Source organism: Coptis chinensis, unplaced genomic scaffold (genome assembly GCF_015680905.1).
Source record: "Coptis chinensis isolate HL-2020 unplaced genomic scaffold, ASM1568090v1 utg912_pilon_pilon, whole genome shotgun sequence".
Lineage (NCBI taxonomy): Eukaryota > Viridiplantae > Streptophyta > Magnoliopsida > Ranunculales > Ranunculaceae > Coptis > Coptis chinensis.
The window spans coordinates 409,111-425,811 of record NW_028238191.1 but is presented as its reverse complement, the minus strand read 5'-3'; the positions used below and the strand labels follow the sequence as shown (position 1 = coordinate 425,811).

The following is a 16,701-nucleotide window of genomic DNA, read 5'->3' as shown; positions in this document are numbered from 1 at the left end:
GACGTGAATTTCATTAAATTGAGCTGGAAAGAAAATTGAAAGTTAAAGCTGGATGATCAAATAAACAAAACTCACCATCTGCTATTTCCTTGGCAATGATTGGAATAGTAATGCCACAATAAGAATCACCGCCAAGGTAAAATGGATTATTGTTGAACTCTGGGTGATCAGCCAACCACTAGCCAAAGATCATTCCAATTAGTTGAAATCTACATAGATGAAACACTTGGACAGGATGTTATGAATTATGATAGATCATGGATGTCTTGCATGATGAAGTGAAAATATTGTGTCAATGAGGCAGGTGCGGTAAAAACTTATCTCATACTGAGGAAGGGCATTTGGTATGTCCTGTTAAAACTTAAAACTGCTCAGAAGGCTCTAGTAATCTATTGACCTGTAATATGAGCATAGTGCTGCCGATGTGAACTGTGTGTTTTGCAATTTGTACAGTTCTTTTTTTTCGGACTTCTATCTTTTTCTTTTTCAGTCCATTCTCACAGACTCTAAAGCGATGAATATATTTATGTGGTTTTCATGAGCTAAGTGTATCTGAAGGGCTTCCCCACCTTTCTTAAGAAGATATAAGTTTGTCTAGATGATTTTGTGTCACTGCTGTTCCATCCCAGCAAACTACCGAGTCACGAGAATCCACTACCAACAGGTGCATCTAGAAAGATAATGCTGGAAACCTGGAAGTTCATTGTCACCATATAAATAGCAGAGTCTTCAAAAGTGATCACCCTCACAGATGGCTTTACAAGAACCATATTAGCGACAAAGAGAAATGACTTAAAATGCTTCATTCAATCATACCTTTGTCCACGAGTATGGATTTAACACAAATGAAGGCAAGCCGCTCCCACTGTAGTCATCGTTGATCCTTAATGGACCTACATGGAACCAAAGGATTATGGGACTGTAGTATCCACCTCTTTTACAAATACATCTGCCAATGCTCAAGTATTCTAAAACTCATAGGGTGTTTGCTTTGACACTTAATTGTTGATTGCTACAACGGTTAAATAGTCATTAGAAACACAAGGCAACGAGATTGAAGATCTGTTGTAGAGAAACCACCTTCGATTCTGGCGATTCTGGTTTGATAAAATGTGATTAATGAAAAAACATGAATCACCTATTTCCAAAACAAGTCCACTGAAAGCAGAGCAACCAGGGCCTCCAGTGAGCCAAAGCATAAGAGGGTCCTCTTTGGGGTTCCTTTCTGACTCGACGAAGTAATAGAATAGTTCCACACCCTTTGACTCATCTACATTAACGTATCTGAATTTGGAACATAACTTCACCAGTTAAAAATGTGCACATATAATTTAAACATGTGTTTCATTTGCTTTAGCATTTTTTGCTATGTAATCATGTTGTTTGCACAAGACATAAAGATGAGATAGTAAGTAATTAGGAACTCACCCGGTTTCAAGTTGGAACGGGAGCAGACCTTGATAACCTGGTAGAGTTCTTACTTTTGAGCGGGAGAGTGCTACCACTTCAAAAAAAGAGCATTCCAGTAGAAGCAGCACAAGTAGAAGAATAAAATGCATTGAAACTAACATAAAGCGAAGCTGTTCAAGGGACTGTTGTAGGAAAATAGGATAGGCTTCTTTACTGTTGTAGGAAAATAGGATGGGCTTCTTGACTAGTTATGCACTTATGCTATCGAAGAAGAAAAACAGAGCAAATTTGATAAGAAGAGCAGCGGTCCCCCAAACGTGGTTAATAATTGAGATATTTTTAAATTGCGTGTTTTATTCAGCGTTTCTTTGAACGAGTTGCTTTCTATCAAAAATGACCCCTCTGGATGGGATATGAATAATGGGTGCGCCTATTGCCACGGAGAAAAGCTTCCGTCCTTAGCGTTTATGACCAAAATGTGTCCAAAACCGCTGAAGACCACACATTTGGTATCCCATGCAAAATTGATATCATGAATTATTATAGAAAGGATTGAAAAAGAAAATACTAAAAAGTTTGTCTTGAAATTTTGGTTAATCCATTTCAATCCAATAAAATAAATTTTCTTTTGTATTGATGTCATGAATGTCTAATATCTTTTCATCTGAATGAACAATCTGTTTAGAGTTTGACGCTAATCCATGTTTCAAAGTACGACCTACCAAGACTTTATTTGTGATGGAGAATTGGGGATACACTTGTACTGTAAAAGGCTTGTAATCGGGTAGAGGCATCTCCTTGGGTATTGTGTAGCTCCTTGTTGGTCTGTTACTTGTAATACTATATTGCTATCATATTGATGAATCAAATTTTACCGGTAGAAGGCGGCAAGGAATTATGCAAATATTTAAATGTTTATTTTGCTGTCATCTGGCCCTTATTTCAGTTGCCATTATTATAATTTTGTTATTTTGATACAATTGGCTTGATCTCTATTATACTCAAATCTCTGTAGCTCACTCAAAAATCTCTGAAGCTCATCTTTGGGTCTTCCCTTTTCCCGCCTCTGCCCCTTCCTCTCCCTCTTCCTCTGCCTCTTCCTCTGCCTCTTCCCCGGATTAAACATAGAATGACTTGCCATGCTTCATTTCCACAAGGGAATGCAGTAGGTCATCACAGAGAATGCACCCACTATGCAAAAGTGGCTCCATCACTTAATGGTGTTGTCTTCTTATTGAAATCCACTTCCAAGATTGTTGAGTCACACTCCACGCATCTATCTCTTGTAGTTGAGATCCGATGAGCACCCTGAGGGAGGAAGACAAGGCAGTTGCACATGTTGCAATAAAAGCCATTTAGGACCACTTACTGGATCAAGGACAAAGAGTACCATCACACTCGGGGCAGGCACAAACTCCTTGCGCTATTACAGAGTGTTGACAAGTAGGATGTGGGCACATGAAGCACGGCATTCCAGCTCCCTTGCCTGAACTACTAGTCTTACTGTTGCTAAAAAGCATGTCTATCCCTTCAAATGGAGGATTATTGTAGCAGTAAGGACAGAGAGGGAATGACTTGCCTTCTGGACCAGCCATGGAGAAGATCAATAGCTCAAAGTTGTCAAGAGGACAAACAAGTTCCTTGTATAGCTGCAGAAGTATATCATCAGTTCATCAAGAATGTGATAACAAACAAACAAAACAGATCAAAACAAAAAACAAAAAGAAGCAGCGAACAACGAACAAAAAATAACATGAATTATGGACTAAATGGAAGTGTGTAATGTTTCAAAAGTAGCAACAAAAACTATATTTTCTCTACCAGTATCCAAGCTCCTCATTTTCCACACATAAACGATGTAATGATAGGTGACAACTGACAACATTGTTCATCATCAATTCAGGCAGATCATTCATATAATAAACCATGTCCATGTGCAATAAGCCAATAATAAAATTATACTGAAAATGAAAACGTTCAAACAAAATATAGTATGGCACTAAATCATATGATCAGCCATTGACTAGAACTTCAGAAAAATCAGAAGACTGCAATTTAGATTGCGTCATCCTAGAAGTGGGCTATCAACTTAACAGTCTGATAGAGAACCCTGAATAATGTTTTTTCTTGCATGCAAGATGGTTCAAAAGTGTTGCCAAACATGCACATTTCTTTCTTCTACCATTAGGTGATTTTAGTAATTTCCAGAAACAAAAAAAGCAAAGGTGGATAGGACTCATCAATCAGCATTACCTTTATAGTGCCCTTCTGAGGAAGATTGTAAACCTCCTCACAAGTGCCACAATACAGACGTGATGGCTGGACGGAAATATACTTCATGTATCAGTACATTTTCCACATTTGCTAAGTAAAGCGACCAGAATCGGCTAATGGGAAAACTGTGCTTCAAATAAGGCATCCATGTTCTCAATCTGCATGAGTGAGAGGCAGGAGAGATGTAAACACTAATATTCATAATACTTCACTATCAATTATCAAATTCAATCAATAGTTCATACTTCATATGATTATGACCATATGAGCGAAAATAACAATACAACAAATTCTACTTATTTCAATGGCATTTATCACACGAGATTATATTTGTATGCTCAGGTATGCATATTTCAACACCTTTCATTCTAGATTGTCGCACAGTGAAGTATAATAAGAACACATAAATAGGTATTCCAGACCATACATGGCAGATAAGAAGTACGGTCCAGTTGATTTTTTTCTAGTTAAGTGTGTAAGGATATTCCCATTTTATAATTGGCAATGAGTGGAGAGTCCAAGGAACTTATGTATTATTATTCAAGGCTTTCAATGTCCCATGATGGACTATACTATACATCTCAACCGCCCCTGGGTGTGTGGCATCACTTGAGCCTAACACGTAGACAAATAAACATCTTTGGAATGGCGTGAAAAAGCCGGGCCTTCGACCAAACACAATAGCCTGCTCCAATACCATCTTAAGCTTTGGAGCATCCAACCCAAAATCAATTGGCAGTGGAGAGGCCCCAGGGAGTTTATATATTGTTATGCAAGGCTTTCAATGTCCCAAGTGGGACTATACTAAACTATACATCTCAACAACCAGTCAGAGCATAATGGATGTTTTTTTTAAGACATTGCATGCTTGAAAGCTTACCTGACTTGTCATGCAATAAATTGATGATTTACCTCGACAACACTCAAAGTATAAAACCAATAGCGTGTCTGACTAATTGAGAGAAACTTCGTGGTATGTGAAATTTGTACCAAGATAGCATTTGGGAATTGGAAGTAATATAGAAATGCATGTAGATAAAAGATATATTTCCTCCAATGTGTCTTTGTTTATAACCGTAACCAAGTGTGCTCCAAAGACAGTTTTGCAATGACTTGGTAACTATATCACAGAGCGTTTTGCAATGACGCCAACATCTACATGTAAACTCCCCTGCTTAACAGATTGAAATAAATGTTACCTGCTTAACAAAATAAGAGTACTTCTGTCTGAATTGCTGCAGTACATGTTCCACGACACAGGAATGGTTTGCTTGGCCCTTAGCAATTAGGGTGATCTGTTGCTCGATAAAGCTTCGGATATCTGGCAAACAGAGGTCTGGATCAATGGTTTGATATCCCCTTATCAGGGTAATTCCCAGTGTAGTAGGCACCAATCTCCTTCCCATGTACCTTCAGTTTGAAAGAAAAGTAAAACATTTAAAGGAGATATGATATAAATTATAATGTCTCTATATCAATTCAGATGTCCAAAAAGAAGAAATGCACCTGCTGTGCTCATTATAACAATGATAAAAGGTAAGTGCTGAGTCAACAGATATACGGCAGTAGGAAAAGACTCTATACCTGCACAAAATTGCGCTCACAAATGTTGTTTATATGGACAGGTATGGATGCATCTGTGCCTATCCCATTCTTTTCCATAAGGGATATCAGCTCACTCTCACTGAGGTAATCTGGAGGTGATGTGTTCCCCTACAAATACATATATCATCAGCACTTCCATTCTAAAAAGACTTTGCTAAAAAGGCGGTTATACACTTGAAGGATGGCATAACATATTATTGAGCTACTCCGCACAGCTATACGAATGCAGCAATCCTTGACAAATTTGTATGGCATACCAGCATTACTTTCAACAGAGTCACAAATGCAGGGCAAGGACCAGTAAGATCCTTGAAACAAAGTTTTCGACTTTTACCTCATAAAGTTCAACTTTTGAAATTTTCATTTTTCTCCCTTTGCAAACTGAGGTAGATTCTTCTCATCTACTGCCAACCAAGGCATAATACACGTGAAACCTTTCGATATAACACGCTGACCCGTATAGTAAAACACTTCCCGCCAGTAGAAAATTCAACTTTTGTTCTGAAATGATGACTAAGAGGGGTGTTAGCTAAGAAGAAGTTCACAGCATTTAAAAGCGCAATTGAGTTATTGAGTTATTATCACAAGTCATTAACACCTTAAATACTTGCAATCAGGACTTACTGTCCCAATGAAATGTTGACATATGTACTGGTATAATCTCCATGCATCATTCCCTAACATGTCCTCAGTTGCTGAGCGCATTGGAGTAATTGGAGGATGATCACCTGCATCAGTTCCCTTTCGTGGCTGAAGAAAACCAGTAGCTAGTAGATCCCTTACATAATCTCCCCATGCTGCGTTATTAAAGCTGTGCTTCAAAGCGTGCTCTTAAAATCGAATGAGAGAGGGTAAGCTGTGCTCTCTGTCTGTGGATAGCTACAGAGACCAAATAAACACAGATTGTTGTTGAATACACAAAGGAAGTGAAAATGAAGGAAGCATGTCCATTATATTAGATTTTTTAGCTATTGCATATTGGAGGATAATTTAATCTCATTTGCTCAGAAATATTGATACAACAAGAATTGATGAACTCCCCATAGTAGTTATCAAGTATTTATTAGGCAAAGAAATTCATTTGTCTGACTTCCCCATCTGTCTTTCATCTCTAGTCTTTCTGGGTATTGATGTATATATAAGGACAAATTTTGTAAGTAGAAAACTGAGGGAGAACAAATGGAACCACTAAATTAATTGCTGCAGCTGGACATCAAAAGTCTTAATAGGATAACCCACAGCACCATGACCATGAGCAGTAGGAAAACTCATCTTATCTACTATAACCCAAGTGGCATGGACACTTCCTGTTCTTAAGAAAATCCAGGTCGGACACACACAAACACTCATGTCGGACACATGGACACATTGTGCATACGTTTTCAAATACTAAAATATGCCAATTAACATAAAATACATGTCGGACACCGAAATGCGTATCTGTGTCAATATGACATAGATTATAACAAAATTATGGGACTTGGGTTATTCTTGAATATTTGGACATACATAAAGAAAACAATAAAAATTTATAAAATGCTTTCACTATTCAGTATTCACACACAAGAATCTGATCGCCATTTGTAGAAAAACTCCAACTACATCAAGACAATAATATATGTTTAGATCATATAAAAAAGATGGGATAGTTAGGCTCACTCCACATACATTAAAAGAAAGGAGAAAAGAAAAAAAAAACACAAAAGGTATAATGAAGAGGACACAAGAAAACCTGATGAAACCTTGTGTATACAAGCGCTCTGCTAACTGCATTGCTAATTGAGGTCCAAACCCTAGGGCACTTGATGCAATCTGTAAATAAAACAGGACGCCGAATTATTAAAAACAATTGCACATTAATTCATACAGTTATTGAGATCAAAACATATTTAGAAAAAATAAAAGTAATTTAGAAAATTGATATAATCTGTAAAATCTATGAGCTATATAAGTAACTCCATTAACCAATCGTCTTCTTCATATTCATATATAATCAAAAAAAATCATCAACTAGTATTTCCCGATATCTCACTTATGTTTCCATCTACTGGAATACATTCTAGTCCTAACCATCATTCCTTCAACTACACAGAGAAGCTCACCAACTCCATGAGTGGATATTTAAGTTACTTCACTTATCAAAAAAAAAAAGTTACTTCACCTAATTCTTACAAATTCCACACATAAGAGAATATTCCATGCTTCCACCATAGTACTTACAAAAAATGAGCCTGCATACTAAGCACACTAAAATACTCTATCGTGCCACTGATTACTGGATTGTTTGTGGATTAGTGCTTACGGCTTAGTCCTGATAGTTTCATCTTACTTTCGAGTTTCGACAATACAAGCTCACAACAAGCTAAAAAGAATGATTAACTTTCAAACTTGTATTGCTTCCAATTACATTTATTGGTCTTACCTAAAGAATTCTCCTCAGACTGATCCATAACTTATTTTGAGGTAAACAACAACAAAACCATCAGGTGATACTTGTATTCAGCAGGACAGTAATACAGACCTTTACAGTTGTAAGTATCTAACTCAGGAACTAAAGTTAAACCTTGTATGATGATAGAAAGCCATAGCTTTGTGCACAATTTACTGAAACTTGATTGTGATTATCAAAAGGTGATCAGGTAATATCCAAATGTACAAGGTGAACCTTGACACACTTGAGTAATTGTAAAAAGGTCAGAAGAGGAGAACTCTACTTGGAAAGCGAACTACAGAACCAAGCAAACTACAAATGTAGCATTCTCATTGGCATCATGACTAGGGTTGTCAATGGATCAGTTTAGGTAGGATTCTGGAAAATCCGAACCCGAGCGGAAAACAAAATTGGGAACCGAAACCGAACCAAACCGATAATATTATATTTCATCGAAACCGAACCAACCGAACCGAGAACTATAAAATCAATTAAATTCAAAATTAAATCAATTAATTTCAGCCACACAATTGATAAACATATACAAAATTAATCATAAATATTACTAAAATGACATCTTATCGGTTCGGTGGAGGGCAAACCGAAACCAAACCAATATCTTATCGGTTCGGGTTCATATCAGTTCGGTGGAGGGTAAACCCGAAACCAAACCAATATCTTATCAGTTCGGTTCAGTTTCGGGTCGGTGGAGGGCAAACCAAATAACTAAAACCCAAACCATTTTTTATCGGTTTGGTTCAGGTCGGTTATCGGGTTATCGAAATACATTGACAGCCCTAATTATGATTGTCAACAACTCAAATTGGGTAATGAAAGAATAGGACATCAAGGGCCTGTATGTGTGAGCAGACTGATAATAAGATAAAGCAGAGACTTCCTATTTGCAGCTCACACCCCTCCCCCCCCCGACACACACACACACAATACGAAATTTATTTGGTAATTATCATATGCAAGTACCAAGACCAGTAAACTAAATGGTTGGAGGCTGTTAGAGAGAAATTACAACCTTTAGCAAATTTACAGTGTTGAGACCAGACGGGCGCTTTTTAGACTCCTCTTTAACTGAAATATCAGATACTTCTACAATGCCATCCTCCACAACCAACTTTTGAAACATCGCAGCTATCTGTAAACATATAAGAAATTATTATTATCTTTTAAATATTAGGTCAAAACAGAAAAATCTAGAGAAGAGAAGCATCACCTTAAATTCAAACAACTTGTTACGATCCCATTCCAACCGAAGTTCATAACCAGGTTTCATGAGGTAAGGGTGCAAAGACCAAAATTTCTCGGCTTGAAAGCAGTGATTTGCAAGTAACGTTGTACACAAAATCCAAGAGTAGGAGTCTGGCATGGCCCATATCTGAAAGACAAATAGATAAGTATTATCACTGATGTCACTTACATCAATAACAGACTATGACAGATAACAAAATCCAACTTTATTAAATTTTCAATACCATCAAGAAAGACAAAAGACAGACATCGCTACCAAAAAGACACATCATCTGAAGCCATAACAGTAAACAAGTTACTAAAATAGGGGAAAAATGCATCAACAATGTCTTTGGACTCCAAATGAAAGAAAGTCACACCAGAAAAAAATTATGCAAGCTGGGCTGCTGACCATATTCTGTTCATATGGGGAAAATGGTTCTTTTAAAAATCAATATGCTCCTTTTTAGAATCTGAACCAATCTTTCACCCAATCAATTTACCAACTATCAACATACAAGATCCAGGCAACTTAAGAATATACTCTCCTTTCAAAATGAAAAACATGGCTAATAATTTATTGTTTAATCTATTCTTACTCTCTTAGCATTACATAATTGAAAATATTACAAAAATAAAATAACCAGCTGTTTTCTTTTACTTTTCAACAGATTTAGACCAATTCAAATGAGAAACATTAGATAGAATCAGATGACATTAATGAAAAATAAAAAGAAATGAAGAGATGAAAAACTGCAGTCTCAAACGAATAACCAAATAGAGAAATAAGTGGCAAACTTCATGTCATCAAAGTTGAAGAGACGGTAATGTTACAACAAATTGTAATCTCGTCACCTTGTACATGTCATCCATCACAAGTTCACAACCACAGAAGTAAGAAAATTAACCTCTTAATAAAAGAAGATCAAACCCTTTCTCAAATTGTTGGAATTTAAAAGTGCAAGTATGTTTACAGCTTTCCACCAATATGGTATATGTAGCAGTATAGACGGTTCTAGTTCTACTAACCATTTGTTGGACCAACACCAGCAATAAGAAGCAATCACAATTCACAACAAATAAGACAGATATGAAAAGGACATGTAAGGGAACTTACGATATGACTTTTGAATCAAGATTCCCATATTTCCCTTGAAAATAACTAGTCTGAAACCGGGTAAATGCAACTCCAACTTTCAAATCTATCTCTTGTCGTGCCTCCACAGCCAATGCTTCATCTTTGTTAGGTTCCACAAGGGTCCCCAATGCCTTCAAAATGTCTTTCTCAGTAACAGAAGAAAACCGAGCGTAAATTAAGTCTCCCATCTGCTTTTCCAATAAATCCCGTACACTCTATAACTGAAAGTTCAGCAAAATTATTTAGCCATGAATTACCACCAATCTTTTCAGCCTCAATAAAGTAAAAAAATACATAATTGACTATTTCAAACAGCCATCAATAATTTGTTCATCACCTATTCACCGTTAGTACAATTTTATGCCATTAATAACAGCATAGGAGGATCAAGTAGAAGAACAAACACTTATTTGGTAAACAGCTCCTTTCAAAAATGATATATATGTACTGATAATTGCATTTTTAAGTACCATTTTTTATTATACTTGAATAATTAACCAGCATATCCCTGTCTGATCTTTCCAATTTCCAGTGAATTGTAAACATCTAAAAGTTTGATACTAATTTTGCTAACTGATAGAACATGGATATGTCTATCTATCAAACACTTTAATTCACAATTTACAATTGACTATCCACCCAAGGCCCCAGCTGCAACTTCATTGCCAGATGATAAACCAAATTGTTTTACTTTGGAAAAGGCTTTTTTCACTAAGAAAAGTGATCCGAAGATTCCCGTGTAAACTAATAAATTGTTTGGTTGGATAGAAATCTTAGTCTTTCGCAAAAGTGATAAAATCCAAGCATGCAATTCCAATACTACGCCAAGGGAAGAGAATCACGAACCCTTCTCTTAGTATACTATCAGATATGACTTGTAACATTGATTAGTGCTCTGCCATTAGAGCTACATCCCCAAAGATTGATAATATTGTAATATTATCAGATATGACTTGTAATATCGGTGAGACTCCAAGGATTGACATCTATCATATATGGCAACTGATGCATCCTTGGTTGTTTCTTTCCACCTGGAATGACTTTTTCCAAACTCAACAACAACAACAACAACAACAACAAAAATTTAACTAAGGTATAACTAACTACACTTGTTACAACTCCAGGGATTGATATCTACCATTTATGGCAACTGACGCATCCTTGGTTGTTTCTTTCCACTCGAAATGACTTTTTTCAAGTCAACAACGACAACAACCATTTAACTAAGGTATAATTAACTACACTTGTTACAACCAAACAAACAAGCTAGGGTGCTATTCTGAAATCTAGCTGTTTAAGACTTGGAAGGTTGGGCCCAAGGTCTGAGGTTAGATTCCCACCTTCACCGGGAAAAGGAGGATTTAATGGGATAAGTGAATAAACTTCCAACAACAACAATAAAGTTATGGTGCTCTTTTTGAAATCTAGTTTTATAGATCTAGGTATGCCCGTTTAACTTCCAGTTTCCTTATTTCACTTGGTATTCAGTTTCCACATTTGCATCTATACCCACTATGACAAACCCACCTAAGTTTCCTTAGAAGGTATCGTCCCATCAATCTCCTCTATATAGCATGGTAAATTTCCTACTATATACAACTATAACAACTGCAACAACAACAACAATAAAAAAGAAAGAAACCTCTGACGCACTCTTATGGTAAATTCCAACAAACTAGTAAAATTTGTTTAATCGCTCTCAAGACCAGAATAAGTTCATGGAGAGAAAGATAATACCAGACATGCAATGTAATGTTAGACTTGTATAAGACGGCACTTCAGCTTCGATGCAGTATGTAAACGTTTTCCACACTTTTGTAGAATTTTTTAAAAAAAAAAGATAAACAAACTAAATATAGCTTAACATATGAAGAAATAGGCAGTCCAAACAAATAAAGTTGTATAAAAGTTAGTTTGGAAGAATTCTAAAGACTGATACCTTCAAAGCATATATTCTCTCCTTCACGATCACAATCCAACCACAGCACCAGATGCCCGCAGCCACGAGCTTCTTGGCTCAAATGTCTGCCAATATGAGCCTTGCACCAAGATTGAAATGTCAGAACAAAAAAAACATATATTGGTAAAATAGATGTATAAATCAACAATAACGTATTAAAACTGGTTAACAAGTGCAAATTTAGTGACCTCAATATTTGTAAAAGTTCACAGAGTGATAGTACTAGTCAAGTGTGAACAGAAGACACCAGAACCAAAGTCCTACCTTTGGGTTTGATTCACTCTTTAATGTCGAAGCATTGAAAAGATCAAAAGGATCTGTATCTGCCCAGTTTTGATACTTTGGTGGAAAATCTACACTAGAGAAACATAGAAAATTTTAATTCATGCATGCAATGATCGAAAAACAGTTTAAATAAAACATAGTGTATTCAACAACAACAACAACAACAGCTATATGATAAAATACCTGAAAACATGCCCAATTACAGATGTCACTCTATACTGAACATGAGTTCCCAAGAACATTCCATCAAACTCATGAACATCTGTACTACCTCTCCGTGTAGACATCTGTACCATGTTAATTTATGTTTCTAAACTAGTTCAGTGTCTTAATTAAGCTAAAATTAATATAAAAAAAAATACTTACACGACCATTAGAAAGTGCAGAAGCAATTGAAAGAGCAATGCTTGGTTTCTCTGCCACCTGTGAAAAAAAAAACAGTCTCAAACTTCACTAAGCATAAAATAAACAAACCCTCAATACAGAAAAACATTGAAAGAACAATGCTTGGTTGGTTTCTCACCATGAGTACTTTGGGTGGTGCCATTGTTGCAGTGCCCAGTGAAACGTTTCGGTTTCGGTGTGTATCATTTTCTATCGCTCTATTTGGGCTTTTTGTTTGCTAAGTTGGGCCCAGTTAGGTCCACGAAATTGGGCCTAGATTTTTTTTTTTCTCATGGGCCTAACTTGGCATTTCACTTTTCGCGCAATGAAGAAAATGCCATTTTTTTTTTTTAACACAATTGAAAATTGAATATTTATCTACTCCTACGGCCCCTAGCCGAGTATAAGTTTGATTTGTTACTTAAAACCCACATTTATACCCTAATTTATTTATTTTTTTCTCTCAACTTAGTATTTTATACAAATATTGATTTTTAAAAATTGGACACACGTTGCTAAACAACCAATATTTACTCCCAAATTTAAACCTACTATTCCTTACCCTTAACACATCGAAGGTTTTTTTTTTTTTTTTTTTTTTATATGAAAACTAAATACTCATGTTCTACAATAGACATCCTAGTCAAGCCTATGTATGATTGATTACATAATAACCAACATTTTACACCATAATTAAAACTTACTTTTTTTTTTCCTCGACACATTGAAACTTTTTGAGTATATATTATTTTGATGAAAACTAAATACTATTGGCATATAATAGACCATAGAACCACACTTATGTTTGAATTGATTACTTAACAACTAACATTTCCGAATGACACCAATTTAAATATATTTTTCTCTTTATTCACCTACAAACTATAATAGGCTCCCTGTTAGACATCGATTACGTATCGCTCCAATTTAAATCTATTATTGCTTTCCTCGGCACATCAAACGATTTTGTTATTGTTTTTTTTTTTTTTTTTTTTGTAAGAAAAAACTGAATGTTTTTTTTTATGGACAACAAAATACTTATAGTCAACAATCCCAACCAGGTCTAAGTGTGACTGATTACTTAACAAACAACCTTTACGTATACCTCAATTTAAATATAATTTTTTCCTCGTTATATTGAAGTTTTTTTGTTTTTTGTTTTCATTATATATTGTTTCGTTAAACACTAAATACTTATGACATATAATAGTTCTCATTGAGGTAGCCTTAAGGTCCTGAATTGAAGACAATAATGAACCTTAGCTTGGAAGGTTGCAAATAACTTCAATTCTATACATAGTACAGAGTAAAAAACTAAATATCTATTTTAGCTTTTTAACCATTTGCTCATGAAGACCAACACCATATTACTTCCAATAGAACAAATCATTGCAGGCCATCATCCCCTATAAAACCGAACAAACTATAGCAGGCCACCATCCCCTATAAAACCCTTTAATCCCGTATTTCTTGTATGTCTGAAACACCAAGACTCGTGTTCTCATATTAGGAGAATTGATACTTTCTATACGAATCTTCTTAATTGTGTCTAACGGGTGTGTAATCAAAGTAGCTATCATGGTGCAAGCATAAGGTATCAGGATATACAAAGCTAAATCATCATCCGTGTAAAGGTCTGTAAATAACTTTTAGTAAGACGGGAAAAAAAACAAAACGGGAAAATTCCAAAATCAAGACTTCACATATACGTGAGAGAACACATCTTCAATCTTAAAGCTAGATCATCCTCCGTGTAAAGGTCCTCACCTTCACCCCTGCCCGCCAAAGAGGTCTGCAAATAACTTTTAGTAAGACAGGAACAAAAAACAAAAAACAAAAAACAAAAAATAAAAAACAACAACAGTATGTTGAGCTACTCAAGAGACTTCATAAAGTTCTTCATAAAGTTATGGACGATAGCATTATGGCGGTTGGTTAACGAGTTTGTTTTAGAAAGATATGATTCTTATTCGTGAAAGGACTTACGGCACATCTTGTTGCACGCTTGTCATAATTATTTGTAATATTCGTTATTATTCATTATCAATAAAATTTTCACTTAAAAAAAACAAAAAAACAAAAAAAAAAAACAAAAAAACAAAAAAACAAAAAACAAAAAACAAAAAACAAAAACAAAAACAAAAAAAATGGGAAAATGCCAAAATCAAGGCTTCACATATACGCGGGAGAACACATCTTCAATCTTAAGACATGGCATAGGAGTATTACCAGCCAAAAACCATTCATAGATACTTGGGGCAACACATATTCAATTTTAAAGCACGGCTTAGGAGTAGTTGTACAGTTCATGTAGAAATGTAAGATGTATAAAGAATCAAAGCAACAATTAATAACAAAACTTTTGTCACTTTCTTCACATCAATTGTATGAAATAAATAATGACATGTCATATATAATTTTTACCCTGAAATTCCTATTACTTATTGTAGGGCTTTCCGAATCCGTAAGAGCAAACACAATGGCAAATAATTAGGCACGGTCATTTATAATGATTGTGAGACACAAACAAGTTGCTACTACAATGGCCAATAAATTTCAAATATGCGACACAAATTTCTCTCAAGAGCTGGAAGAATCACATCAACGTGTGCTCTTAGTACAATCCTGTCACACCAAAATGGAGGTGTAAAAATATTTTACACTTGAAGCGATAGGGTTGACAGGGTATGACAAAACATCTTTTATAGTTCTACACCCAATAAGAGAAAGTTACACCCCGTCAACTGTGACACAGTCCACGCTGCCAACCAACTTCAGTGGATTGGGCATCGAAGAAGTTAAATTTCTTAATGAAAGCTCTCTTGCAAAACTCCCAAACATAATAGGTTACTAAAAGCCCATATGTGTTTGAAACGTAGTTATTGATTAAAAAAAACACACAGACAAATAAACAACAAAATAGAATAATGAATAAATATATATAAATAAATAAGTCAAGTCTTCCTTACGAATTATACTGAGTACACTTGTTGTGCAACTCTTAGGACGACCCAAAGACTAAGCCTTTACCCAAATTAACTTTCAATCTAAAAAGTTCCTCCTATTGTTGAGGTCTGCCTAAAGCTATGTAAGCCTAACATATTACCCAAAAAAATACACAGTTGGCTAATAGGAAATTACACCTCCCCCATCCCCATTGCCTAAGACGTGGGTTGGTGGCATGGAACCGAAAACAATCATGCACCTACTTTGGTCAAAATCCCAAGCAAAATGGAGTAAGAATCCCTCCTTTCTTATAATCTTTTGACTTTTAGATTAATGATTGTAAAAAATAGTTTTCCAGCCAATAATTAACACCCTTTCAAGTTTCAACATTTGCAACTCGTGGTGCACTGGGAAACAAAAACAAAATAGAGCAATTTGACCCAACCCACCATAAGAAAACCATCTCTACACTATATGATAGCCGGGTATTTAGGAACTCTTCTCCACTTTCGAGTAGGCAATTTGTAATTTCTATAGTTGCTCAATTTCGAAACACCTCCTTCACAAAAATTAGAACAAACTCCCTATTTATTAATAATTTAGAAAAACCTCTCTAATATCACTTAAATTATATAATTATTCCCAATTTCCCTAGCTAATATTAGAACAAACTCTCTTTTATTAATAATTTAGAAATTTTTTTCTAATATCACTTAAATAACATAATTTCCCTATTAAAAAAAATAGATGAGCTTTTCCTACATAATTACAATTACCAATTACAAAATTACAATTACCAATTACAATTAGAATCCAAAAAAATCATGTTAACTATTGAACTTGAGGAACGGGCTTTAAAACTTTAAGACTATAGAAAAAAAAAAAAAAAAAAACCAATGCTGCAGCATGGTTTGCATACTTGTTTGAAAGTATATTGCCATCACATTTTCCACTGAAAGCGCTTCTTCTAAGTTTCTCATTATGTTCCTTCACTTTTAGGTTGTCAGTAATTACAAAGACTTTGCA

At 35.3% G+C, this 16,701-nt stretch overlaps 1 protein-coding gene and 1 pseudogene across 3 annotated transcripts; both read right to left on the bottom strand.

Moving 5' to 3' along the window:
- Nucleotides 1-73: 73 nt before the first annotated feature.
- On the bottom strand, nt 74-1,689 carry LOC147472732 (serine carboxypeptidase-like 1). Of its 2 annotated transcripts, XR_015210706.1 has the most exons (5): nt 1,429-1,689; nt 1,139-1,284; nt 817-893; nt 570-692; nt 74-178 (listed from the first exon to the last, which is right to left on the bottom strand). XR_015210706.1 is itself a non-coding variant. In XM_086588326.1 (4 exons), the coding sequence occupies exons 1-4, from the start codon at nt 1,569-1,571 to the stop codon at nt 642-644; spliced, it is 417 nt and encodes a 138-aa protein (XP_086444452.1). In that variant the 5' UTR covers nt 1,572-1,689; the 3' UTR covers nt 477-641. The 2 variants fall into 2 exon arrangements, 1 of the variants encoding a protein (XP_086444452.1); XM_086588326.1 differs by lacking the exon at nt 74-178 and having other exon boundaries at nt 477-692.
- A 616-nt stretch (nt 1,690-2,305) lies between these two features.
- Nucleotides 2,306-12,934, bottom strand: LOC147472731 (DNA topoisomerase 3-beta-like; annotated as a pseudogene). The gene is made up of 15 exons (XR_015210708.1): nt 12,869-12,934; nt 12,712-12,768; nt 12,529-12,632; nt 12,325-12,418; nt 12,040-12,139; nt 10,080-10,321; nt 8,949-9,110; nt 8,751-8,870; nt 7,022-7,101; nt 5,888-6,168; nt 5,624-5,790; nt 5,246-5,397; nt 4,884-5,094; nt 3,664-3,842; nt 2,306-3,059 (listed from the first exon to the last, which is right to left on the bottom strand). The product of XR_015210708.1 is annotated as a DNA topoisomerase 3-beta-like (transcript).
- Between the last annotated feature and the right edge of the window lie 3,767 nt (nt 12,935-16,701).